The following is a 27282-nucleotide window of genomic DNA, read 5'->3' on the forward strand; positions in this document are numbered from 1 at the left end:
ACGAGACATGATTGTCAAGGGAAGACCATAATACACTTGCCAGGTCTCTTATCTCTGTTTTTGCTGGGTATTTAATACAAGGACGAAGCATGCTGTAACTGTCGTGATGTTTATTTAACTTTTGGAATTCAGCTAAAAGTAGTGTCAGTTTCTTTTTCCAGATAGCTAATGCCTTGTGGTATTACTTAAATACCTATGCTCCCACAACCCAAGTCAAAGCAAGCTGCGGGTGCTCAGCACCGCTTAAATTCAGATCCTACATCTCTATACAGAACACAGAAATATTTTTGTTACATATAGCTAGCATTTAATAGTAATTTAATTACATTATCATTATTAAAAGGTGAATAGTGCAAAGTCTGTTGCTGAAGGAGTTATTTCTAAAGGATGTAATCTCTTCTTATCACTAAAGCACAATGGGCCAGTTTCCCCCACTGTAACTTGTACTGCTCATAATTTTGAAGCTGAACATCTCCTGACCTGACCTCATATTAGGCACTGCAACTGGACTTCTAATAGAGGTTAGCTATCCTGAGAAGCAGTGACTCTAAAAAAGATTTGGGGGTCCTGATGGATAATCAGTTGAATGTGAGCTCCCAGTGCAATGCTGTGGCCAAAAGGGCTAATGCAGTCCTTGAATGCATAAATGGGAATCTCGAGTAGGAGCAGAGAGGTTATTTTACCTCTGTCTTTGGCACTGGTGTGACCACTTCTGGAATAGTCTGTCTAGTTCGGGTGCCCATGATTCAAGAAGGATGTTCAAAAATTGGAGTGTTCAGAGGAGAGCCATAAAAATGATTAAAGGATTAGACAATATGTCAAGGAGCTCAATCTATTTAGTTTAACACAGGGAAGATTACTAGGTACTTGATTACAGTCTAGAAGAACCCACTGGGAGAACAAATATTTTATAATGGGCTCTTCAGTCTAGCAGACAAAAATATAATATGATCTAATGGCTGGAAGTTGAAGTTAGAAAAATTCAGACTGAAAATAAGGTGTAAATTTTTAACAGTGAGAGAAATTAACCATTGGAACAATTTACCAAGGATTGTGGTAGATTATCCATCACTGACCATTTTAAAATCAAGATTGGATGTTTTTCTAAAAGATGTGCTCTAGGAATTATTTTTGGGGAAGTTCAATGACTTGTGTTATATAGAATGTCAGATGAGATCAGTGGCTCTGCATCTTTCCAGACTACTGTACACCTTTCCAGAGTCTGATTTGTCTTACATACCCCCAAGTTTCACCTCACATAAAAACAACTTGCTTACAAAATCGGACAAAAAAAATAGAAAAGTGTCACAGCACACTATTACTGAAAAATTGCTTACTTTCTCATTTTTACTATACAATTATAAAATCAATTGGAATATTAATATTGTATTTACATTTCAGTGTATAGTACAGGGGTAGGCAACCTATGGCACAGGTGCCGAAGGCGGAACGCAAGCTAATTTTCAGTGGTACTCACACTGCCCGGGTCCTGGCCACCAGTTCAAGGGGCTCTGCATTTTAATTTAATTTTAAATGAAGCTCCTTAAACATTTTAAAAACCTTATTTACTTTACATGCAACAATAGTTTAGTTATATATTATAGACTTATAGAAAGAGACCTTCTAAAAACGTTACAATGTATTACTGGCACGCGAAACCTTACATTAGAGTGAATAAATGAAGACTCGGCACACCACTTCTGAAACCCCTGGTATAGTATATAGAGCAGTACAAACAAGTCATTGTCCGCATGAAATTTTAGTTTCTACTGACTTCGCCATTGCTTTTTATGTAGCCTGTTGTAAAACTAGGCAAATATCTAGATGAGTTGATGTTCCCCCTGGAAGATCTCTGCGTACCTCCACAGATACACATACCCCTGGTTGAGAACCACTGGACTAGATGATCACAATGGTCCATTCTGGCCTTGGAATCTTTGAATATTTCTGGTTGAGCAGGAGAGTGGAGGCTCAGGACTAAACAGTCCAAGATGGATCTCTGCATTTCTCAGCATGATGTCATCAAACAGAAGTTTTTTTTCTTCTTAAACACACCTTTTAACTGTTCTCTATTAACGGGAGTGCGTTAGCACCTCAAGGGCTGTTGTTCCACTGCTGGGCTGTTTGGCATTCATACCTGCTGCTGTTAGCATATGAAGGTAGATATCATCCTAGATGTGTGCTTATATGCCCAATATTTAGAGGAGCTGGTATGGAATATGCTAAAAGGTATGCACATTCTTATTGTTGGGGGAAGGCTGGGGCTCCAGTGGCTGCACCAGTGTACTTCAGTGTTCAGTGTTGAAGCATCATCTTGTGGTGAAGATGTACCTAGGTGTCACAAATTTGGGGTCCTGTTCATTGTTTACCCCAGATTTCCTGTGTGAGCCTCTGATGTCCTACATTTGTAAAATGGAGGTGGTGGCAGGCCTGCGAAGTAGATGTATATTATGAAGTTAAGTTTGCAAAGCACGTTGAGATCCTCAGATACAAGATGCTATTCAAATGCAAAGTATTATTATTACATGGTTCCCATTGGTTCAGATGGGCCCTTAGGTATAAGTTTTCGTGCTTTGAAATATATTTTACTTATTGGAAGCAATATAATGTTTATGCTCGGCATTTCCATAGAATCATAGAAGATTAGGGTTGGAAGGGACCTCATGAGGGCATCTAGTCCAACCCCCTGCTCAGCAGGACCAACCCCAACTAAATCATCCCAGCCGGGGCTTTGTCAAGCCAGGCCTTAAAAACCTCTAAGGATGGACATTCCACCACCTCCCTAGGTAACCCATTCCAGTGCTTCACCATCCTCCAAGTGAAATAGTTTTTCCTAATATCCAACCTAGACCTCCCCCACTGCAACTTGAGATCATTTCTTCTTGTTCTGTCATCTGCCACCACTTAGCTAGCCTAGCTCCATCCTCTTTGGAACCCTCCTTTAGGTAGTTGAAGGCTGCTATCAAATTCCCCCTCACTCTTCTCTTCCGCAGACTAAATAAGCCCAGTTACCTCAGCCTCTCCTCATAAGTCATGTGCCCCAGCCCCCTAATCATTTTTATTGCCCTCCACTGGACTTTCTCCAATTTGTCCACATCCTTTCTGTATTGGGGGCCCCAAAGTGGATGCAATACTCCAGATATGGCCCCACCAGTGCCAAATAAGGGGGAATAATCACTTCCCTCAATCTGCTGGCAATGCTCCTCCTACTAATGCAGCCCAATATGCAGTTAGCCTTCTTGGCAACAAGGGCACACTGTTGACTCATATCCAGCTTCTTTGCCTTTATCTCCTACAAATCTAACTCAATCTTTAAATGAGATTTTTTTCATTAGAAAACAGTTTGGAAAAATTGCATTTCTTGGCAACTTGGGTGTCATACTGTGCAGCAAAGACTCTTCAGTCCTGTTGTGTAGGTTGAAAGCAAGTGTAGTCCAATACAAGTCTATTGTCTGGCAAAGATATTACAAAGGAAGAAGTGTATTAAAGCATGAACATTTTATTATTAACTGTGCATCAGAAATGTAGTAAGTGCTCTGTTATAAAGGCAACCAGAATGGAAATAATGTGCTCTTATTTTTTAAAAAAACTCTTGGGTATTTCTTTTGAATACTTAACTGTGTAGGGGCATATGAATGTTTATGTATATATTACTCTCAGTTTACATACATCACATGATATTGTAATAGAACAATCCTAATAATTTTATCATGATTAAATTCCAGCATAACAAAGCATAGTGAAATATAACAGAAACAAAAAGGAATTAGGTGCTGTTGGTTTGTAAATTCCTTGTGGTTAGGTCATCAATCAACTTACACCAAGGATTAATTTGACCCTTTGTCTTTGTATTTTGGCCCATGGAGTGCCATGCATACCTACAGTGCTATATAAATAACACTCAGGTTAGAGAGTATAAAGAGGACAGCGGGGTGTCCTGACTTTCCATATAAGAAGGACACTGTTTTCATATTTTAAGATTAGGACTGTCAAGCGATTAAAACAATTAATCACGATTTAAAAATTAATCGTGATTAATCACGCGATTAATCGCATTGTTAAACAATAATAGAATACCATTTATTTAAATATTTTTGGATATTTTCTACATTTTCAAATATATTGATTTAAATTACAACACAATACAAAGTGTACAGTGCTCACTTTATACTTATTTTTTATTACAAATATTTGCACTGTAAAAAAACAAAAAAATAGTATATTTCAATTCACCTAATACAAGTACTGTAGTACAATCTCTTTATAATGAACGTTGAACTTACAAATGTAGAATTATGTACAAAAAAAAACTGCATTCAAAAGTAAAACAATGTAAAACTTCAGAACCTACAAGTCTACTCAGTTCTACTTCAGCCAATCGCTCAGACAAACAAGTTTGGTTAGAATTTGCAGGAGATAATGCTGCCCACATCTTGTTTACAATGTCACCTGAAAGTGAGAACAGGCTTTCGCATGGCACTGTTGTAGCCGGCATTGCAAGATATTTACGTGCCAGATGCGCTGAAGATTCATATGTCCTTTCATGCTTCAGCCGCCATTCCAGAAGACATGGATCCATGCTGATGATGGGTTCTGCTCGTTAACGATCCAAAGCAGAGCAGACTAATCCATGTTCATTTTCATCATCTGAGTGAGATGCCACCAGCAGAAGGTTGATTTTCTTTTTTGGTGGTTTGGATTCTGTAGTTTCTGCATCGGAGGGTTGCTCTTTTAAGACATCTGAAAGCATGCTCCACACGTCATCTCTCTCAGATTTTGGAAGGCACTTCAGATTCTTAAACCTTGGGTCGAAGTGCTGTATCTATCCTTAGAAATCTCATGTTGATACCTTCTTTGTGTTTTGTCAAATCTGCTGTGAAAGTGTTCTTAAAATAAACATGTGCTGGCTCATCATTTGAGACTGCTATTACAAGAAATATATGGCAGAATGTGGGTAAAACAGAACAGGAGACATGCAACTCTGCCCCCAGGAGTTCAGTCACAAATTTAATTAACACATTATTTTTTTAACGAGCATCAACATGGAAGCATGTCCTCTGGAATGGCGGCCGAAGCATGAAGGGGCATATGAATGTTTAGCAAACTGTCAAATATTGCAGATAGTGGTGCTGTTGTAGCTAAGTTGGTCCCAAGATATTAGAGAGACAAGGTGGGTGAGTTAATATATTTTATTGGAACAACTTTTGTTGGTGAGAGTGACAAACTTTCAAGCTTACATAGAGCTCACCCACCTTGTCTCTCAAATATTATAGATAGAATTTACCCTTTGACCTGCACCTCTCACCTTTGCTGCACAGCATGATTTATTTTTGCTAGTTGCAAGGCTTAGCCTGCAACAGTGAACTAAACTATGCCAAATAAAAGTAGGAAGGTTTTCTCATAAGGTATCATGAAACCAACAAAAAGGCAAAATCATCCAGTTTCTCTTTAATTTCTTCTTTTTACACAACTGTACTGGTGAATATGATTAAATATGTCTGACTTCACGTTTTACAGCCAAAGGGAGCTGAATGCATAGATTTATTTTGTAATAAATAGTTATAGCCAAAGCTACTTACTCTGCTGCCAGTCACAGCTATGATACAGTATTTTTATTTCATTTTAGTTTATTTTTGTTTACGAGAAAACTAATAAAGAACTTGAAGACAACAGAATTCAGGAACACTGAATAAAATCAGCTCACAAATTCTTAATTTAAACCTAGGTACAGATATAGGAACATGGTTGTTTGACTTTCCAGTGGTTTGAATTAATTGCAATAATGATTAGTTTGTTTCTATATTCTACTAATCAATTGAAAATGGCTAATGAAAATTATCCTTTTACAGTCAATCATACAAGAGACAGATGAATGCGAACAAGAAATTGAAAAGTTGAAGCAGTTCTTAAAGAACCAGCTGGGTGAACTGTCGTATGAAAAAACATTGTTTCCTCAGACTGCTTCCTGTCCAGAGGCGAGTTTCATTATTTTCATTTTTTCTTTGACCTGTAGTGTATACCTCTGTGACCAGGACTTGCTTCTAGTTCTACTCCTGTATGCTAATGTGGGGTAAACAGCAACACTTTTTTTCCCCCTCCCAATCATTTCCTGGTGTGTGAAGGCTAAAATAAGTAGGCAGATAGATTTCAACGCAGTATACACGACTATTCATGCATAAGATGACATGTACCAACTAATGTTACACTGTTGTACCTTTAGTTTGTCAGTTAGGTATATATTTTAAGATATATTTCTCAGATCTCATGAGCTAGGCATTATCAAACACAGTCAGTATGTGGATGGCAGAGCTCCGAAGGACATGCAGAGGGCTGGAGGGAGTGGTGTTGGTGAGTCAGTAGGCAGCACTTGTCTTGAGTTTGTGGTGCTCCAATACCCCAACATGGTATTAGGAAGCAGTGTGTGCTGATGTAGGCTCTGTTTTGTAGATGAGACATATAAGCAAAGTCCAGATCACTTGTGCTTATTGACGATGCAGTGGCACTTTCTGCAAGTATAGGGGTGTTCGCCCCAGTGTCATGATATCACAGGATTGGTCTCCACAGTGCCCCTTTGGGATATGACTGGTTCCTGGACTCACCCAACCTCTGGTCCAGCGTTAACATGGCACCAGCTTTGGGAGACTCAGCCTCAAACTCAGTCATGCGGGAGTCCACCCCTTCCTAGGCTATCAAAGAGCCAAAGGGAAAAGAAGCACAAATTAACTAATACAAGCCCTGAACTGGCCTCCTTTCCTCCAGGAATCCTCTGAGAGGCTGTATTCCTGTTCAGCCCTGAGAGGCGAGTCGCTGGTAATAGTCCCAAAGTAACTGTTCTGCATCAGGCCCACCTTCCCCTCAGGGGGGCTCCAATAGGCAGCAGTGATTCAAGCAGTTCGTGCTCTCAGCAGAGCTTTCTCTAGGAGCTGGGGACTGAAAATCTGTTCCTTCCAGGTCTTCCACCGGCTGATCCCGGCTTCTTCCTCTCCTTCAAGCATGAATCTCCTTGCAGTTGTGGCAGGACAGGCCTGATTGGGTAAAAAGCAGTTCAGTAACCATTACCTGGCCTGTGTGGGGTTTGTACACCCCATCACACATGGCTGTATTCCATGTTGGTTAATTATATTTTACTTAAGTAAATTCTCTCTGCTCATGCAGTTAGAGTCTCTAGTTTCCACTTCCTATCCTAAACTGTTGTTCTGTGGCTTCATTAGCTGTTAGACACCCCAGCCGTGGCGGCTTTTTGTAGTGGATGAAGTGATTATATAGTGGGCAAATTTTATTTTATTTTATTTTATTTTTAAAGCATGAAGGCAACATTAAGGTGTCAAATACAAACCTGCAAAACTTAGGAAATGACTGAGTCATACAAGTATAATAGGTTTCAGAGTAGCAGCCGTGTTAGTCTGTATCCGCAAAAAGAACAGGAGTACTTGTGGCACCTTAAAGACTAACAAATTTATTTTAGCATGAGCTTTCGTGAGCTACAGCTCACTTCTTCAGATGCATAGAATGGAAAAGTATAATAATTATTTATAAAGTGCCTCTGAAGTACTTGGCCTGCTGCATATAGTCATGATAACATTAAGACGTCTACATTGTACATGTATAGACCCCTACCAAATTCACGGCCCATTTTGGTCAATTTCACAGTCATAGGATTTTAAAAATAATAAATTTCATTATTTCAGCTATTTAAATCTGAACTTTCACACAGTTGTAATTGTAGGGATCTTGACCCAAAAAGGAGTTGTCGGAGGTTTGCAAGGTTATTGTATGGGTGGGTTGGGGTACAGCTGCTCTTACTTCTGCACTGTCTTCAGAGCTGAGCAGCTGGAGAGCGGTGACTGCTGGCTGGGAGCCCAGCCCTGAAGGCAGAGCCACCGCTAGCCGCAGCGCAGAAGGAAGGATGGCATGGGATAGTATTGCCATCTTTACTTCTGCACTGCTGCCTGCAGAACTGGGCCCTCAGTCAGCAGCTGCCACTCTCCAGCTACCCAGCTCTGAAGGCAGCAGCGCAGCAGTAAGAGTGGCATGGTCTGGTATTGCCATCCTTACTTCTGCGCTCTGCTGGTGGGGTGCTGCCTTCAGAGCTGGACAACCAGCCAACAGCTGCTGCTCTCCAGCTGCCCAGCTCTGAAGTCAGCACAGAAGTAAGGGTGGCAATTCCATGACCCCCCTAAAATAACCTTGTGACCCTCCCCCCCTTCAACTCCCTTTTGGGTCAGGACTCCAATTTGAGAAACGCTGGCCTCCCCCGTGAAATCTGTATAGTATAGGGTAAAAGCACACAGAAGACCAGATTTTATGGTGGGAGACCAGATTTCACAGTCAGTGATGCATATTTTATGGCCGTGAATTTGGTAGGGCCCTATACATGTATAATACATAGGATTGCTAGTTAAACTTTTAAATATATAGCTAGAGATATGTTCAACAGATTGAACATATGGTGAGTTAATGTTAATCCTGATAGTGAGTCATTTCCTGACTCCTGTGTGAGTTAAATTAAGAACCTAAGTGTTGCCTCTTAATATAGATATTTGCATTTAATTTTCTTGTCCTTTTTTTAAAAGAAAAAAATCACCTGCTTAGTGGTGATAGTATTTCATTGGCTGAAGTAGCCTTTGACTTTCATACCTCACTGAAGGCTTTGGAGTGGGGAAGTGGTGAGTTTACATCTCACTAGAGTGATTGCAGTAGAGGAGGAGTGAGCATACCACTTTGATGTTACTCTTGCTTGTCTCAAGACAATTTCCCAGCTATAGATATTAGCACAGAAGTTGCATGTGGGCTTACGCTGCAAAGTCCACCTTTGCAATGGAAAAAGATAGCAATGTCGTTCTTTTAACTACAACTTAGATAGTGCAGCACATTGCCAAATACAGGCGGTATTTCATGCTGATGACTTTCTCCTGACCCGATGGGGAGGCAGTTATTGGAGGGTTTTGCTACATGTGTTTCAGTGTGTCAGGAAAGGTGTATTTATGTCAGCAGCACTCTATCCCGCTCCGACAGAGCCAAAGAAAATTCTTCCTGCCCCTTAGTCATGTCCCCTACATGAGGGTGGGCTGTAATCCTATCAGATGCCTACTGAGGCCTTCTATGCAAAGGCCTTGCCTATGTTCAGAAAATCTGTAAATGTCCAATGCAGTTCCACTGGTCCTTTTAACAGCAGAAACTGTAGTGGAGACAGGGCCCATGATGTGTCATCTAACCTGGGTTAGTTATTTGCTTTGCTTTATTGATGCTCTGGGTGAGCAGCCTCTAGAAACAAGACTGATGCTGAATTTCAGGCCATCACATCAAGGCCAGCTGTTGGGGTTGCACTGCTATCTGCAGGCCTTGAACTGGGTGTGCAGCTTCTTTTCCCTGGCAGAACTCAGCAAACACTAGCTCTTTGTAGCGTGCAGTGCTGCCGCATACATTGTCAACAGTGAAGAGGAGAGAGCACCAAGGACATCCCTGCTCCTGTCTCTTGTACTTCTTTGGCTGGCTTAGATACCTGAGGGATAGGGATGGGGCAGCAGATAGCAAGAGTATTGAGTGGAAGCTGGAGAATTATGGGAATGTCCAGTGTGAAGCAAGAGTCAATGGGACAACCAGTCCCACTGTTAACACCACATGTGCGAGATGCAGGGCAGCTCTACTAAACAGACATGGAAGATAAAAATCCCTTCCTAGGTGTCACGCTGTCTGGAGTGTCTCACGACCAAGAGTGCTAACCTCAGCGCAGGCTGTCAGAAGCAGGGTAGACACCCCAAACTGGTGTTACATTTTACGGGTAGATTTCACCAACCCAGTAACAAATGTGAACTCCTAGAGCACTGTAATAGTCTTACCATGGAGTCACAGACAGTCCCCCTGCATTCTCCAGTCTATCTTGCCACCCAGGCAAGCTGGACTTAGTGATAATTGGTCACCTATACCAAAGATCACAAAATATTCAGGTTACTTCCAGTCCCAAGGGACCAGTCAAATACCTCAGCTCAATTTGTATCTCAGATCTCATACCAAACACAACGCTTGTAGCCAGTCCTGTAATAAACTAACTAAAGGTTTATTAACTAGGAAAAACAAACAAGAGAGAGTTATTTACAGGTTAAAGCAATCAAACATACACACACAAATGAGTTACCATCTGTGGTTCCTAAAGATGACAGAAATGTAGTAATCTGTCATATGAAAATGTCTTTCAGGGTGGACCCAGGGGTAACCCCTGGGGATCTCTGCCTTAGTTTAGTATGTCTGGCCCCATGAGAGTTCAGACAACAAAGAGATGGACAATTTTCTGTTTTATCTTTTACATTTAGCCTTCCAGTCCATGAGACAAGCTCCCTTGCACATAGCATTTCTAAGATCTGATAGGGCCTTTGTACTGTGATGTTCCTTAATGGCTCATTGAATCTTGATAGGCTTCCTGAATGGGTAGAGGGGACAATTCCTGTGCGTGGGTTCACAAGTTCAGAGAAAACATTTTCAAAGTTATAAAGCAATACTTATGTACTTCCTTAAAACATGGACTACAGACATTACAAGTGAGATTAATGAGTGCAACAATTTACAAGCACTTCATAGAGTCTAAACATTAATACATTCTTATAAGACTAATACCTATTTTGAACAAAACTAACAAACAGGTGAGCTGGTTTGGTTTTCAGCTGTCAGTTTGTTGGTGCTCAGCTGATGCCTACAGATGTGGCAAGAGCTGGCACCTAGTCTGCCAGAGTCACACAAGGGTCTGTTTTTCCCTGTTTTTCGGTGTCTTTAATAAAGATGATGCAGTCCTGAGCTACCCACCAGTTGATTTCTTCCTCATAAATACTTCTGTCTCCCTCTCTTCTCATTTCTGATAGAAAAAGCCTCTTTTATAGTTACTTTGTAGAGAAGTTTGTGGGAAGTACAGTCAAACCTCGCAATAACGTGCCCTGCCATAATGCGAAATCGCGTATAACGCAATCATAAGTTGGCTCCCCTTTAAAGCCTAATACCAGTGGTCCCCAACGCCATGGCGCCCGCCTGGACATTGATGTGCCCCCACCTAGTGCCCAGCAGGGGAGAGAAGCCATGGCCCAGCGCCTGCTGGGGACAGAGAGCACTGGTGCCCGCAGCCCTGGAGTTCTCTGTCCCCGGCAGGCGCAGGGCCGCGGCTCCTCTTGAAGCCGGAGAGAAGCCGCGGCCCTGCGCCTGCCGGGGACAAAGAGCGCCGGCACCCGCAGCCTCGGAGTTCTCTGTCCCTGGCAGGCGTAGGGCCACAGCTTCTCTCCCTTGCTGGGCACTAGGAACTAGGCGGCGCACATCAATGCACCACGTTGTGGACCACTGACTGAAACTGACCGGCTTGAAACCCTGCAACACCGCGACCCCGTATTTATTGTGATGGAATTTTTTGGACCCCAAATATCGCGTTATAGCGGGGTTTCACTGTACCATCAACTGACCTGACTAGCTGAGAAATGCAACCCAGCTGCATTCCCTCTATCCTGGGGAGGAGGATCTCCAGGATTTCCGCTCCCATGGCCCTGCCAGTGAGAATCCAGATCAGTGTTAATTACCAAGCCTTCACGTTCCCTATAAGACTACGGCTGGCTCTGTATACAGCTGGTAGGCTGTGTGTTTTGTTCTGAGCCCGCTGCCTCTGAGTTAGTGCTTACCTAAGCATCTCCTGCTGTGACGATGGGGGAATTGCCCCAGTGCAAAAAAGAAGGCCAAAGGGCTGGGATCCCCTCTCACAGTAAGATGTCATTATTACTTATTATATCATCACTTTGTCAACAACGAAAGTGTAAGTTGCAAGCCTGTTGCTCCTCAGGGGGAAATGGAAGACATAAAAGAGCAGATCATCAAATTGTGCCAGAAAAAAGAAGACATCCTTAGGGGTATGAAGAGGTCAATGCTGGAACTTCACCAGCACTTACAGCAAGAACAACCTGAATCAGAGGATGAACTTTCTGTGCCTCTGTCACCCGAGGAAACTGGCTCGGTTGGGAAAGATGCCTCAGAACGGCAGGTAGGTAGAACACCATGCTATCCCTTTGAATGACCCCAACAAGAAATGGTTACATGCATGATATGGGGGCCCTTTTGGGTTATTTTTCAACATGTGGAAAAACAATGTGAGATTGCATGAAATAAACAAATGCAAAATGCTGGATCTGTAATTTACACTGTAAGGAATTGTTTAAAGATTTTCAGTACATTGTTTGCATGAAACAGGATGATAGTTATCTCAATTGTAGACATGATTTTAAAAGCTGAAAAATAAAGGACTTGATTTTCGAGGTTGCTTCGAACCTGCAGCTTTTGATTATTTTAAATGGAGCTGCAGGTGCGTAGCATTTCTCAAAATTGGGTGCAAAAAGCAGAAGAAAAGAGGCAATTTGTGGACCTAAGAGTAACTGGACTCTATCTCTGTATGTACATTGTAGTTGAAAAAGAAAGGATCATTGTCTCTCCTACCATCTTTAGTTGAAGAAACAGAAGACAGTTCATTCCACAGTGAAGTAAGTATAATGGAGACCTTGGTGGAAATAAGATTTATTATGGAATAAATCAGGGGTCCGCAACCTTTCAGAAGTGGGTGCCAAGTCTTCATTTATTCACTCTAATTTAAGGTTTCGCGTGCCAGTAATACATTTTAATGTTTTTAGAAGGTCTCTTTCTATAAGTCTATAATATATAATTAAACTATTGTTGTATGTAAAGTAAACAAGGTTTTTTAAATATTTAAAAAGCTTCATTTAAAATTAAATTAAAATGCAGAGCCCCCTGGGCCAGTGGCCAGGACCCGGGCAGTGTGAGTGCCACTGAAAATCAGCTTGCATGCTGCAGGTTGCCTACCTCTGGAATAAATTATGAAAAATGTATGTGTAAATGTAAACATTTGTAGAATAAATTGCAGAATCCCTAGTAGGGGATAATTTAAAATTAATTTAAAATATGACAGACAGAAATAAAATATCAGTACATATATTAGAGTCAGATCCTATCACCCTTACTTTGCGTAGTACTTCATTCTGTGAATGTGTCGTTGATTGGACCGCTTACAGAGTAGGACTACTCAGTGGGAGTGCAGGTGGTCCTATTGTAGCAGCATCAGTGCCTGTGGCCTTTTACAAAACACAGCGTAGGGCATCCTCTTCCCTACGGAGCTTAGAATCTAAGAGAAATAAAATAAACATAGACAAGATACAAGGCATAGGATTAAATAAAGAAGGGTGTGGCAAGATTATTGGTGGTGAAAATAAGGTGGAAAGGCTTCCTGGGAGAAATGGGCAGTAAAGGGGGATTTTTAGGAGAGAGAGAGCACTTAATGGGCATGAACTGGGGAACTCTTTCAAACATAGAGGGCAACACAGAAGTAGGTGTGGAGGAGAAGGCAGTAAAGAGAGGTTTAAGGCTGGGTATGGAATGAGGGGGGGAGTAGGAGGAAATGAGAGCAGAGATGCAGACAGGGATGGGGTTACGGAGGGCAGTGATACTCATACCTCAGTGGTTGAGGAGCCAAATTAGCAATCAGCATTACCCAAAAGAGCCACAGTACTGTGAATTCATTGCTTCATTTACTATAGTACTATAGGAAAAAAGATACATTAAAAATTTAGTTTGAAATGAGAGCTCACAGCTTTATTAAGGATCTACAGTAATGACACACACAGACAGGAGATATTTATACAGACACAGAAACAGAAAAGGAGAAAATGCACAAGGCAACAGTATGCATCCAATGAGTGAGAGCTAATATCGTGAGGAAAGTTAAAAAAAAGAATTGATGTAAGATGGCTCATAGAAGGTGTGAGTGAGTGTAAGAGAAAAACAAAATATTGATACAAAGACTGGAAAAAGCTGGGGGATGACAATGTCATTGCACAAGTGAATCTATTTCCTATGTTAAGTTCTCCTCCACACCTCTATAGGCCATCTTAATTATCACTTTTTTTTTTTTTCCTCCTGCTCGATAGCTCATCTCAATTGATTAGACTCTGCCTTGGGGTATGCATACCTTCCACCTCATGTTCTCTCTGTATATATATATCTCTGTCTGTGTGTTTATTTCTATGTCGAAGAAGTGAGCTGCTGCTCACAGCTCATCATGCAATAAAAATAAATGTCTTTCTTTAAGGTGCCACAAGTACTCCTGTTTTTTTTTTTATAGTACTATAGACTCACAGTCAAACAGTATGTCAGGAAATATTTATAAAAATACAAAATACGATTCTCACAGCAAAATGGCTGACCAAGTATTATTTTATCAACTACAATTGGTTTATAACATAGTAAAAGCATTCTGATTGGTCAGTGACTTAGATTGGTTAATAATTAAATCACACTGTTGTAATATGTGCTGCAAAAAGCCGCAGGAGACACGTTAAAGAGCTAGTTGCGGCTTGCAAGTCTCAGTCTGAGTATCACTGATGTCAGGCCTTGAAAGTGAGGAAAAAGAGCCTGGGGTTTGATGTTGTAATGTATAGGGCACCAGTGGAGTGATTCAAGAAGTGGGATACATGGGACAGAAATAATTGGCATGGCCTGAGAGAAAGATGATGACTTCAGGAGTCACATGTGGATAGACTAATTACTCTAAGTATCCTTGCTCAAAGGCCATCATAAATAGTCAAGCAGTAAACCCTGTTTAAATGTATGACCAGCACTATCGGTTACCTTTTGACAATCATAGGGTACAATGGGCCCTTTCCAAGAGACACTGTGATGCCACTACGCTTCCCTTGGATAGAATGCTCTGGGAAGAGGCAACAAAGAGTTCATTGCCATATTGTTGTTATGCATTAAATACAAGAAAATAAACACCAGGGATTTGCATTAAGCTAAATACAGCCTCTTACCCCATTGTTTTATTTTTTATTAGCATCACAGACATATGTGACACTTCAGACAAACGAGGAAACATGGCCCTTGTTGGAAGATCTTATAGCATAAAGCCTCACTCCTGCAAACGCACACGCTCAACTTTAAGCACATGAATATTCCCATTGACTCTAATCATGTGGGTAGTCTCTATGAAGTCAGTGGGACTATTCATTAGAGCTGTCCAGAGATTGGAATTCCTGTTCCCTGGGAAATGCCATAATTTAAAAAAAATTAATTCTGAAAAGGAACAAAAACAATAAAAATCTCCCAGAAAATGGCAATTCCAAAATCGCTCTTTGAAAGACTCCTCCAGATGCCCGGGGCTTTGGTAGCATGCCAGGTGGGGAGCTTGGGAGCCGAGCAGCTTGGAGAGCTTGGGAGCTAACATTCCCAGGGTTTCTGGGCTGCCAACGAGTTGGGAGCTCCAGCTCCATGCCAGTTTCTTTGCTAGACTGCTGAGGAGCAGGGGAGCCACAGAGCTGGAAAAAATTTTCCAATGTAAAATTGAAATTTTCCCATGGAAAGTAAATTTTCCATCAGAAAATAATTTCACTGGAAGATTCCTAACCAGCTCTGCAGAAGTGCTTGCGGGATTAGCACCTAAATACCCTCTAGACAGGGGTGGGCAAACTTTTTGGCCCGAGGGCCACATCAGGGAATAGAAATTGTGTGGCAGGCATGAGTGCTCACAAAATTGCGGCTGGGGTGTGAGAGGCGGGTGTGGGCTCTGGGATGCTCCGGGCTGGGATCGAGGGGTCTGAAGAGCGGGAGGGGGATCAGGTCAGGGGGTTGGGCGTGGGGAGAGGCTCAGGAGTGCAGGCTCTGAGCGGTACTTACCTCAAGCGGCTCCCGGAAGCAGTGGCATGTCCCTTCTCCGGCTCCTACACAGAGGCGCGGCTAGGTCGCTCTGCACGCTGCCTCATCTGCAGGCACCGCCCCTGCAGCTCCCATTGGAGCGCCGGAGGGGGCCATTGGAGCTCATAGGAGCCAGAGCGGGGCCATGCCACAGCTTCTGGGAGCTGCGTGGTGCAGCCCCTGACCCAGCACCCCGGCCAGAGCGGGGCCAAGCTGATGCCGTACTTTGTCCACCCCCACTCTAGGACAACAGTTCATATCCTGCCCAGTTCTTGGTAGTGTCAAGGGTTATTACCATCTGATGGTCTTCAGTAGCTAATGGGAAATGAACTGTGATCTCAGTCATTTTTTAGGTGTATCAGCTTCTCAAAAATCATCCCAGTTGGTACAAAGTGGCATCTTTGTTGGCAGTCACAGCAGAGAGACCAAGAATTGGAAGGACATAAACTCCAGTAGCCTTTCACATCTGGAGTTGTTCCCACCAGGTCAACACTAAGGCACATTGGCATGGCAGCATGCAGGAAATGTGAACTGCTATTGCCTACGCTGTGCATGTTTGTGTGGGCTGAGAATTTCAGTTTCCAGGACTGCCAGTCGAGCGCCTTTGCTGATGATCAATTTCATTTGTATCAAAGTAAAAAAGACAAAGAAATATTACTTCATTGAGATAGAAAAAGTATTATAAACAACACAAGCAATTTAGAATGTTTGAGATCAGTAGAAAGGGCTGTCGGCGTCTATCACCGGGAGACGGGGGACTGGAAGTGGGGTAGATGGGCGGCTGTGGGGTTAGGTTTACTGAGTAAAGAAAGAGAACGTGCATGGCAGAAATGTACCATAGAGTGGCTAATGGTTTTAGTGATTAACATTTTCTGAAGACGCCTTTGAACTGCATGTCCTCAAGCTAATGCTGGGCTGTTGCTGTTTTCAAAGGAAAATGCAGTAGCACCAACAGCTGAAAGTTTTTGGCCTTCAGGAAAGGGAGATAAGAGAGAGAAAGAAGACAGCGGTGCTTCCTGGTCCTCAGGCACCCTATCAGATGGCATTTCCCTGGTAACGTTCTTCATGTTTATCCCTGCATGGGGGAATAACTTGTGTAGAGATCCTGTACAAGGTCTGTGCATTGCTTTAGTCCTCAAATCAGCACTTGAGTGGGATTTAAGGGTGCATAGGTCTTGCGTGGCTCCTCCAAACAGGGCTGAATTTCACCCTTTGTGAGCATCCTTTAACAGTTGCCCTCTCAGCAGGAAAACAGTTTTTGTAGGTGATGCTATCTGCCAGTAACACAAGAATGTAAATGCAAACTCGGATTAATAGAGAGTTCACCCCTCTCCCCCCATCCCTTGATAAGAAACCAAATGAGACTTTTAATGAGTGTTTCCTCTACTCTGTGTGTGGAGTAACTTGTGGAGGATGTTCAGTTTTCTGAAGCAGAAGTGGGCAGCATCTAAGCAATCTGATCAACTACAATCTGTTATGAGAGCTGCAGCTATCTGTCTTTCTGTACCTTCACCTCAGACGTGGTTTCCTGCATTGGTTATTGGCCCAGAATGATGTATGGGTTGAATGACTGCTGCCTTTTGAGGCTTCTAAAGCACAACAAGGCAACGGCAATATAAATCTTTCCACCACTGCCTTTCTTTTTACAGGATGCTGATGTGTTAATAGAATCATGTGATAAACATGGCAAGGAAACATCTTTTCAAGTTCCACAGAAAGCTGGAAGTGATGAAGACTCTGCTACAGACCTTAGTAATTGGGCAGTGGTAAGTATGTTGGTCTGAATTTGGTGACCTTCAGGGCATGCTGCAAAAGACATCTGTTTGATAGGGGTTTTGGAGCAGGCTGAGGGTGTTCTTCCCACAACCATTAAAGGATAAAAAGGAGCTCTTGGGGGGGGGGAGGGGTTGGTTTGCTGAGTTACTGTTTGAATGATTATTTTAATTCGAATGGTGTTTTGCGGTAGCACTGGTTATGTGTGAGGGCACCTAGATCCTTGTATAGGCATCTTTCATATTATCATTAATGATTGTTATTGTTATTTATTATTTAAATCAGAGCAAATACATATATTTACTCTTAGAAAATGCAATTTACCAGAAAGCCAATGTGCGTAGTTTCAGGAAGTAAATGTGCTGTCATATATGTAGGTTTCTCCTGGCGGAATTCTGCACCAAAAATTAAAAATTCTGCACACAATATTTTAAAATTCTGCAAAATTGTGCATATTTTATTTGTCAAAATAACACAATATAATCATGCCTGTTTTAATTATTTTGGTAATTTATTTCAAAATACCCGTCAGCAAGTATATCTGTAACAATATAGACAACAAAAAAAGATTCAGGAAATGTTTTTTGACAAATAGATTCCTTTCTAAGTATATTAATACAGAGCTTTGAGTAATAATTCATGTAAACTACAATACACAAACGTATTCCCTGCATCCCTCAGAAGCAATGCAAAGGATTGGGGGAATCAGGGTAATGGAGGAGCTGAGGGAGAGGGAAGTAATTGCTAAGTAGGAGCCTGGGAGTGAACCTGGGGGGCGTTGTTTGGTGTGGGAAATATGGAACAGGTTTTTTGAGGGGGAGAGGGGAGAGATTGTTAGAGAGTTAGGGAGCCTCCCCCATGCAGACCCTGGCTAACCTCTAGCCTCTCCCATTCAGTCAGGCACATCAACCCCTGTCCCCATGTGTACCTGCCGCCCCACTCAGCCACTCCCCCAATCCCATGTGTCCCTGAACGCTCACTCAGCCACCCCCACTCTCCATCCCCTTGTGGCCTTGCACCCACACTCCCATTCAACCCCTGCCCCAGTTTGTCTACTCACTGGCCCTTCTGAACCCCAATCTCTGACCCCACAGCTACCCTGTGTGCCCCACTCTATCCCCCCCTTTCCCGTGGCTCCTCACCTGGCCCTGTGGGCAGGGCACTGTAAGGAATGCAGCCTCTCCATATCCCTCTCCAGGGCTGGCTGAGATGGCTGCCCTCTGTTCTGGCACCACAACAGCCCCTGGCGGATGAAGGTGTAATTGCAGCGCCTCTCTGGCAGAATGTATATTCTGTGGAGGAAAAAAAAATCTGCGAGGGACATGAATTCTGCATGTGCACAGTATTCCCCCAGAAGTAGTAGGTCTGGAGAAAAGATTAGTAATCTGGGAGCCTGAGTCACTGTAGGTTGAAGGAGAGACTGATTAGATTGAGTTTCCTGCGTGTCACCATTTGCTCTGTACTGGCTAGAAAGCATCAGCTAATAACATTTACAATATTAAAAATGAAAAACCAATCACACAATACTTTTCGTGGATTGTTTTTTATTGATACTATGAGAAATGTGGTTCGATGATGGTATATTTATGAACATTCCATGTGCACGACCTAGGTGTCCATTTTCTCTGTTTTCTTATTATCTGCAACAATTTTCTATTTCTTATGCACCATAGAAAATTTACTTTGCACATAAAAAGAGTTTCTCTTTGTATGGGAAACCCCCAGGTATTGTAGGAAGAGAGATGCAGCTTCAGACTTAGTGTAAGGTCAGTCCTAGAAAGGAAACCATACATAATATTCCCAGGATGATTATTGAGATGTTATGTGCCCATATGTTGTACTGGCATCTCTATGAGCTTTCACCATTTTCCGCTGCCCCTTTCTTGCCCTATCAAAGCCAGAGGAACAAAAACTCAGAAGAACTGTTGCCTGTGACAGACAGGCAGTTGCTTCCGCACTAGCTGTTAGTAGAGGAAGCACTATGGGATCCAGAGCCTCCGCTGCTGCCAAAGTCGCCTTACTGCTCCTGTAACAAATTTTCCATTGGAGAGGTCTTCCTTCCTTGAATTGTCTTGAATGGTCATTTTGCCGGCATTGTGATTCCATCCCAGTTTCCCCCTCATATTATATCATACATAGAGATTTAAACTAGTTTCTTTCTAAGATCATAAATTTACTGGACGGAGACAAAAGGAAATGTATTTCTGTAAACACTAAATCAGTTTTCTTTCTCTTGAGAAATACTTTTAGTCAGATAGACCAGGATTTTGATAATTGAATTTTAAATGTTGTTGTGATTCAGAGTGTAAACAAATTTCAAAATGTCAGTGTTTCCCACTGGATAGCAGTCCCATTTTCCAACAAGTACAGTTTTAAGATCTGTATTAAAGATACATTTAAAAAAAACCTCCTACTCTAAAAACCAAAAATAAATGAATCTGCTTTCACCTCTCCATGTGTATTTGAGTGAGTGAACTCATAATAACAAATATATCTAGACTGAAAGCTGAAAATCTCAGCTGACACTTCCTAATACCGCACACAAGCACACTTGCCCATGTATATATTTAATCAGTTCCTGGATGTGTGGTGTTAAATTAGGATTTCTTTGCATTTATGTGTTTAATTCATAATGGCTGTGTTCCAGACCACTGAAGAGACAAGCAACAAAAGTGATGCTTACTTATTTAATAAAGTAACACAGTAATATTGAAAACAACGTGCTTTTCCTGTCTTGTCATCCACCATGTCCCATCTCAAAAGCTAGTGAATACCATACTATTGCTGTCGGTGTGTCTGTACAAACAGTTATTGTTCCACTACCACATTAGGGCCCAAATTGTCAGACGTATGGAGGCATTTTTGCACCCGCTTGCCTTGCGCGCTAAATGGTCGATTCGCATATGAAAATTAGAGATTTGCATATGCATGTGTGTGCCTGCATACGCACAACGCTGACCTGCGTATGCATTTTTGAAAATTTGCCTACTTGTCCAAAACTTAAGAAAATTGTGTTTATTGCAGAATGTTAAAGGCTGCTCCTAGGGTGACGATAAATAAAAGGGAAATATTATTCAAGAGTGGGTTTGAGTTACGACTCTACAATGTTTCCTGCATAGCCTACGTCCTAAATAAAGAATGCTTTTAAAGTTTATTTGGCACTGAACTCCTAAAAGTAGTGCATAAGTATTGCCCAGCTGCAAGCTGTGCATGCCTTAGAATACAACACTTTGCAATTGAACTCACAGAAAAATACCTATCCTCTGGGACAGCTAGTTAATGAACCGTGAGTCATTGTTCTTCCTGTGTGCTTCGGTATACCTGTGTAAATGCAAATTGGCTGCTTGGAAACCTTTTGCAGCAGATCATATGATCATTCAGCGTAGTTGTTGGGGTTTTTCTTTCTGTTTTAACCTGGGAATAAGGTGACAGCCAGTGCAGGTTCATAGCTCTCGGTATGCCAAAGTTAAACATTTTCCTCTGATAGATTTTCTGTGTTTGAATGTCCTTTGCTTCAGGGTGACACGCCTTCTTCTGACACAAATACTGGCCATTGCTTTCAGAACAAACCAGGAGATTCAAAGGAAACAGTGGATATCAATAGGCCCGAGCCTGAAAAGATCCTCCATGTCTGCCAGGTACAGGTTGCTGAGTTGGAGCTGTGGCTAGACAAAGCTAAAGTGTCTCTGGAATCAGAAACCCAGACCCCAGAAATGCAGCAGATGGTGGAACAGCAGCTTGCTGATTGCCAGGTAAGATTACGTGGTCAAAGTTCACTGCTGCCAGCTAAACCAATCGCCCTTCCCCCAATTAGGTGTGTTTGCATAATAGCTACAATTACTGCTTCAGCTCCTGTTCCTGCATACTCTGACTTACACTGTAGTGAAAAGGAACCACTTGGTTTTTATTTTAGCTGCTTTTTTCCAATTATCTTTTTTAAAACCATGTTGTACACATTCAGTTTCCTTGTGTGTATATTGTAGTGTCTGGGATCTTAGATAGGATTTACAGTATACCAAATTGTGTTTTGTAAAGATTTACTGTAATTTACAGAGATCATTTTGGTTTGCATAGTATAATGTGTATAAAAGTTCACCAGTTTAAATTCACTAATAAAAGGTAGGTGTTTTTTTTTAACAAGACAGTGACCTCAGTCATGATAAAAGGTTGTTTACTGAATAGGGAATTTGCTAACCATTTGACATTTCCATTTTATTTTACTGTAGGCTTTTCAGGTAAAAGTGCTCTAAAATTTCTTCTTAAAATGTAAATTTTTGTTTTGCACCCTGGGGCCCAATCCTGGAGACTTAAGCTGAGCTCCACTCTTGCAATAAGAATAGTCCAGTTGAAGTCCATGTGAAGACAATGTACATAACATTATTCCCTTGCATAAGTCTTTGCAGGATCAGATGGAGCTAGAGTGACCAGATGTCCCGATTTATAGGGTCAATCCCAATATTTGGGGCTTTGTCTTATATAGGTGCCTATTACCCCCTGCCTCCTGTCCCGATTTTTCACGCCTGCTATCTGGTCTTCCTAGATGGGACATAGATGTTCAACACTGCAACTGGACAGGTTTATATTCGTTCATGCTACTGTAGCTACAGCTCATTCCTTTTCACAGAGATAGTGTGGATCCTTTGGGGAACACAATGGCCTAATACAAAGACGCCCATTTTAAATCCATGAGTGATTCCACCACTACAAATGACTACAGGCCTATTCACTCGTGGTTCATACCAGGGCTTTATATAAACTAGGAAAACTAGTTTAACTCCACTATAAACCCTATTTAATACCAATATAGAATCACAGAATATCAGGGTTGGAAGGGACCTCAGAAGATCATCTAGTCCAATCCCCTGCTCAAAGGGGGACCAATCCCCAGACAGATTTTTGCCCCAGATCCCTAAGTGGCTCCCTCAAGGATTGAACTCATAACTCTGAGTTTAGCAGGTCAGTGCTCAAACTACTGAGCTATTTAGCTCAATTTTGACAGGTTAAACTCAAAAAGCAACATTTTTCATGGTCTCAACAAGGCCTAGTAGCACAAGGGAGAGTAGCACAAAGCAGCTGCAAACTCAGATATGCAGTCAAAGCAAATTAAGCTTGATGACTGTGTCAGTGTAGTTGTGCTCTTACTATCACAGTTGGAATGGAGAGCCTGCACCTAAAGGTCAAAGGGGAAGAGGATTTGTGGACCATGATCTCCACAAGTATGGTTCCTTACCTAACCACGACATTTTGGACTTCTGCCAATATAAACCCTGGAGCCAAATTTTGGCCCTAATGGTATCTTACTCTGCTTTTGTAGATAGTTAAAAACTACATTTTGAAATGGCTTCCTTTTTAAAACCCACCTCTTTATATATTAGTTAATAAGCAGATTTTTGTATTTTTCTAAGTATTAGTTTCATAACATGAATAGAACTCCTGGAATATTTCTTGCTTTGCAAATGGATATAATTAAAAGTTAAAAAAAAAAAAAGAGAGAGGAAAAAAAGGCTGTACTGTAATTATATAGTCAGAGCATTTTCCTTTCCTCACTCACTGACTGCCAAGTCATTTACAAGACTCATGGATCATGGTGAATAATCAGCTGAACACGAACTCCTAGTGTGATGCTATGGCCAAAAAGGCTAATGGAAGTCCTTTGATGCATAAACGGGAATCTCAAATAGGAATAGGGAGGCTATATTACCTCTATTTTTACACTAGTATGGCTGTTACTGGAATACTGTGTCCAGTTCTGATGTCTACAATTGAAAAAGGAGGATGGAAAAATTAGAGCGTGTTCAGAGGAGAGCCACAAAATGATTAAAGGATTAAAAAACATACCTGATAGAGAGAGACTCAAGGAGCTCAATCGATTTAGTTTGCCAAAGAGACGGTTAAGGGGTGACCTGATTAGTCTGTCAGTATCTTTGTGGCAAACAAATATTTGATGTTGGGCTGGGACTGAGGGGTTCAGAAGGTGGGAGGGGATCAGGGCTTGGGTAGGGGGTTTGGGTGTGGGGGTGGTGGTGAGGTCTTTGGCTGGGAGGGCGGGCTCTGGCATGGGGCTGGGGATGAAAGGTTTAGGGTGCAGGAGGGTGCTCTTGGCTGGGACTGAGGGGTTCAGAGGGCAGGAGGGCGATCAGGGCTGGGGCAGCGGGTGGGGCTTGGGAGGGGGGTCAGGGGTGCAGGCTCTGGGCAGTGTTTACCTCAAGCAGCTTCTGGAAGCAACGGCATGTTCCCCCTCTGGCTCCTACACGGAGGTGCAGCCAGGTGGCTCCGCATGCTGCCCGTCCACAGGTGCCACCCCCGCAGCTCCCATTGGCCGCGGTTCCCAGCCAATGGGAGCTTCAGAGCCAGTGCTTGGGGTGGTGGAAACACGTGGAGCCCCTATGCCTAAGAGCCGGAGGGGAGACATGCCGCTGCTTCGGGGAGCCGCGGGGAGCCACGGCAGGTAAGGAGCATGTCTCAGCTCCACTGCACTGCCAGTGGGACTTTCAACGGCCCCTCAGTGGTGCTGACCAGAGCTGCCAGGGTCCCTTTTTGATGGGCGTTCTGGTCGAAAACTGGACACATGGCAATCCTATCTCTGGCCTATGTTATACAAGAGGTCAGACTAGATGATAACTGTGGTACCTTCTGCCCTTCAAATCTGTGCACATCAATACCATTTAAGTACTGTGATTGCCTTCACAGCAGGTCAAAATCTAGGCAGCATAAGAGGCCACCTTTGTCCCCCTCTCTTCCTGGGCTGTGACCTCTTTGGGGCATCTCTCACAGACTCTAGTCCGTAATTTTCCTGCCTTGCCTATGAATAATTGTATATTAGCATGAGTAATGGAGTTAATGTTTCTCAATGCACAGCCTCTGGGTTGAAAAGGCATTTCCTTTTGTACACATGGTCATACATACAGCTTAATTTATCATTTGCTAGCCAGGTTGGGGATTTTTTGGTAGCTATTTCTGATTTTCTCCCTCATTTTTCTCTAAACAGCTGAAGTGTGAACAGTGACTAGAGTATTAGGCACCTTGTGCTGGTAAAGGTGAATAATTAACTGCTTTATTTCCTAGGTTATGTTATCAGAGATTGAACAAAAGGTCGCTTCTTTATTGGAGGATTGCAGAGATAGGCAGCAAGGAGATCATGCAGGGCCTCAGAAGGAAGCAGAGGCCCTTTCCTTGAAGCTCAAGGATGTGAAGTGCAATTTGGAAAAAGTCCAGGTGATGCTTCAGGACAAATACAATGAAGAACAGGTAAAAAGCCTGAATACTGTGCAAAGTCCTGTGAGAGAGACATTGTGAGGGCTTCAGAGGACTAGTTATAAGAGGCGATGTGAAATTAAGGGATGGATGCAAATGAATGTGCATGTCTGTCACTGTCATTTTAGTTCACAGTGCTGTATAATTATACTCAGCTTGCTGCTTGTAATGGGTTTTAGTGGTTCTCTGAATGATTTTCGTTTGCTTAAAGAGCACAGTGTCCGAGGTCAAGGTTTTATGAGCCACAAATGAGAGAGAATGAAAAAAAAATTAAGATTTAAAAAAAAAATGTTATGTATAATAAAGATCCTGGTGGTGAAAGGTTCCAAGTGGACAATTCTAGAGACTGTAGCCCTCTCTTCAGAGAACAGGAATAGCAAAGGCAGTGACAATGCAAGCTTTCCAACACTGCCCCACCTATGTCGTCCACTGGAGGATCTCCAGCAGTGATGAAAGAATAGGTTGTTCTCTGTGCTTATTCAGTACTCATCTGAGTATCTCTCTGAATATCTCTGCTGAGATTGACTCACTTATTGGCAGTCAGTTACAGCTAAGAGGCTAGTTCCCCACCCACTCTTTTTATGATGGCTTCAGGAAAGTCTGTTAGGGGTGGGTGCATTGGCAAAGACAGCTGCAGGCTCACCTACCCTGGAACAGCACTGTCTGAAAAGTGAGCTGTGGTAGCCAGGGAAGGGGACTGGTGGTGCTAAATTCTCCTGTTGAATACTAACATACCTCTACAAGTATCACCAGGCAGAAAATCTACACAACTTCTGGACCATACGAACCATTTGTAAATTGGAAGCTAGTTTGACAGGCATAAATTGCACCTCGCCATAGTTCATTCAGGCAAAAGTGTTCAGAGTTGGTGTCAATGAAACCTCCAAAACCATGCGTTCCTAAAATTCTGCTACCAACAGTGTGGGGAAGTGAACTAATGGAAGAAAGGACTTTACTGGGAGATGAGAATAAATTCTAGCTCTCCTCAGGTGAAACAGCACAAATATCTTTGCCGCAAGATTCAACTAATAGCCTTGTCCCATCCTTCTGAGAGATCACCCCTCGTTCATCCCCGGTGTATTTTTCACAGCCTGTCATGATACCATCTCTTTCCTAAACTACACACATATATTTTGCCACTTTTTCAATTCTGAGAGCTTTCACAAAACACTGTCTCGCTTTATAGCTCAACAACAGTGAAAGGATCCCTTCAGAACGTCTTCAGCTTGGCAGCTCCAAAGTATGCAGCCTCCTTACCACTGATGTGCCACCGTTCAGCAGGCATAACGGTTTGCAGCAGCCTCGGGTAATCCTACTGCTCATCCCATAGATACAAAATGCAATTGTCCTTTATCTGCTATGTTCAGATATGCTTGACTATGAGGGCTAGACCGTGGCTTGGATTATGCACCTCCACAGGGAGGGAGAGCTCTCCCTGCATTTCTGTGGGGGGGTAACCCTGCCTTGGGTCTGGGCACATGGGAGTAAGCAGGCACTGCCTGGAGTAGGGGAGTGGGGAGCAGAGGCAGGGAATGAGCAGAGTCTTGGCTCCACCCCCAAAACCCTGACCACTGCAACTAAGCTTGAGATGGGGAGGTGATGTAGTTTGCTCCTGGTAAATGCTAGCAGCAAGCTACTACCCCCTGGAGCTGGGGGGGGAACCGTGAGTGTTATTTAACAGGCCTAAACTGATGTAAAAGAGTCATCACACAAAGCAACACTGATTTAACTAAACCAGTGCAGCTTTTGTGTGTGGACAAAGCCTTGAGGGGTGTGTCTGAGGTGCAGGACCTCCCAAGGGTACTCCTGGAGCAGGGCAGCTTACACTGCACAGCTTGATCATGGCTGTGCCTAGAGGCATAAGAAAAAATTGTCAACAGTGTCTCGGGCACTTAGGAGCCTAATTGAAAGGACTTGGGTTCCTAAGGGCCAGATTTTCAAAGTTATTTAGGTGTCTAAAGATGCGTATAGGCATGTAGTGGGATTTTCTAAAGCACCTAAACATGTGTTCAAGGACTTCTGAAAATCCCACTAGGCACCTTTCTGCACCTTAAACACTTAAATATCTTTGAAAATCTGGTGCTAAATACCTAAGTCACTTTTGAAAATGGGACTTGAGGCTCCAGTGTAATTGAGGTGCTTTTGAAAATTTTACCCACAATCTAGCCCACAGTGGCTTTTAAGGTTACTGTTAGCAGATTAAAAATATGAGGTCACGGTCTCTGCTCTGTAAGTAACACTGTAGATTTGGCTGTTTGAAAATCAGCTTTTCCCTTTTTGTGCCCTCTGTCTTTGAAGATTACTCAAGGAAGCAATCCAGACTGAATCACTGGAGACTGGAGTTGCTGAATTTCTAATTCAACTCCCTCGTCTAATTACAGACACACAGTTAAACCTAGTGGTTCATACTCAAGCAAAAGTCTCATTGAAGTCAATGGGAGTTTTGCCAGAATAAGAATGGAAAGATATGGTCCATTATTTCACAGTGTGCTCTGTTATCCTGCCCTGATGTGATAGACATCAATGAAGGCAACT

The 27282-nt window shown here is 42.5% G+C and overlaps 1 protein-coding gene across 15 annotated transcripts in view; it reads left to right on the forward strand.

The window, feature by feature from the left end:
• SYNE2 (spectrin repeat containing nuclear envelope protein 2) overlaps positions 1-27282 on the forward strand; it is a 260416-nt gene that overhangs the window by 140087 nt on the left and 93047 nt on the right. For 14 of the 15 annotated variants that reach the window (XM_039534632.1, XM_039534633.1, XM_039534634.1 and 11 more), the window contains 8 exons: positions 5850-5975; positions 11810-12007; positions 12426-12500; positions 16654-16773; positions 17370-17486; positions 21012-21245; positions 24559-24741; positions 25934-26053. In XM_039534632.1, the coding sequence (XP_039390566.1) occupies positions 5850-5975; positions 11810-12007; positions 12426-12500; positions 16654-16773; positions 17370-17486; positions 21012-21245; positions 24559-24741; positions 25934-26053 (1173 nt within the window). The remainder of the gene's footprint in view (positions 1-5849; positions 5976-11809; positions 12008-12425; positions 12501-16653; positions 16774-17369; positions 17487-21011; positions 21246-24558; positions 24742-25933; positions 26054-27282) is intronic. The other variant, XM_039534637.1, reaches the window with a different exon arrangement.

Source organism: Mauremys reevesii, linkage group 4 (genome assembly GCF_016161935.1).
Source record: "Mauremys reevesii isolate NIE-2019 linkage group 4, ASM1616193v1, whole genome shotgun sequence".
Classification (NCBI taxonomy): domain Eukaryota; kingdom Metazoa; phylum Chordata; order Testudines; family Geoemydidae; genus Mauremys; species Mauremys reevesii.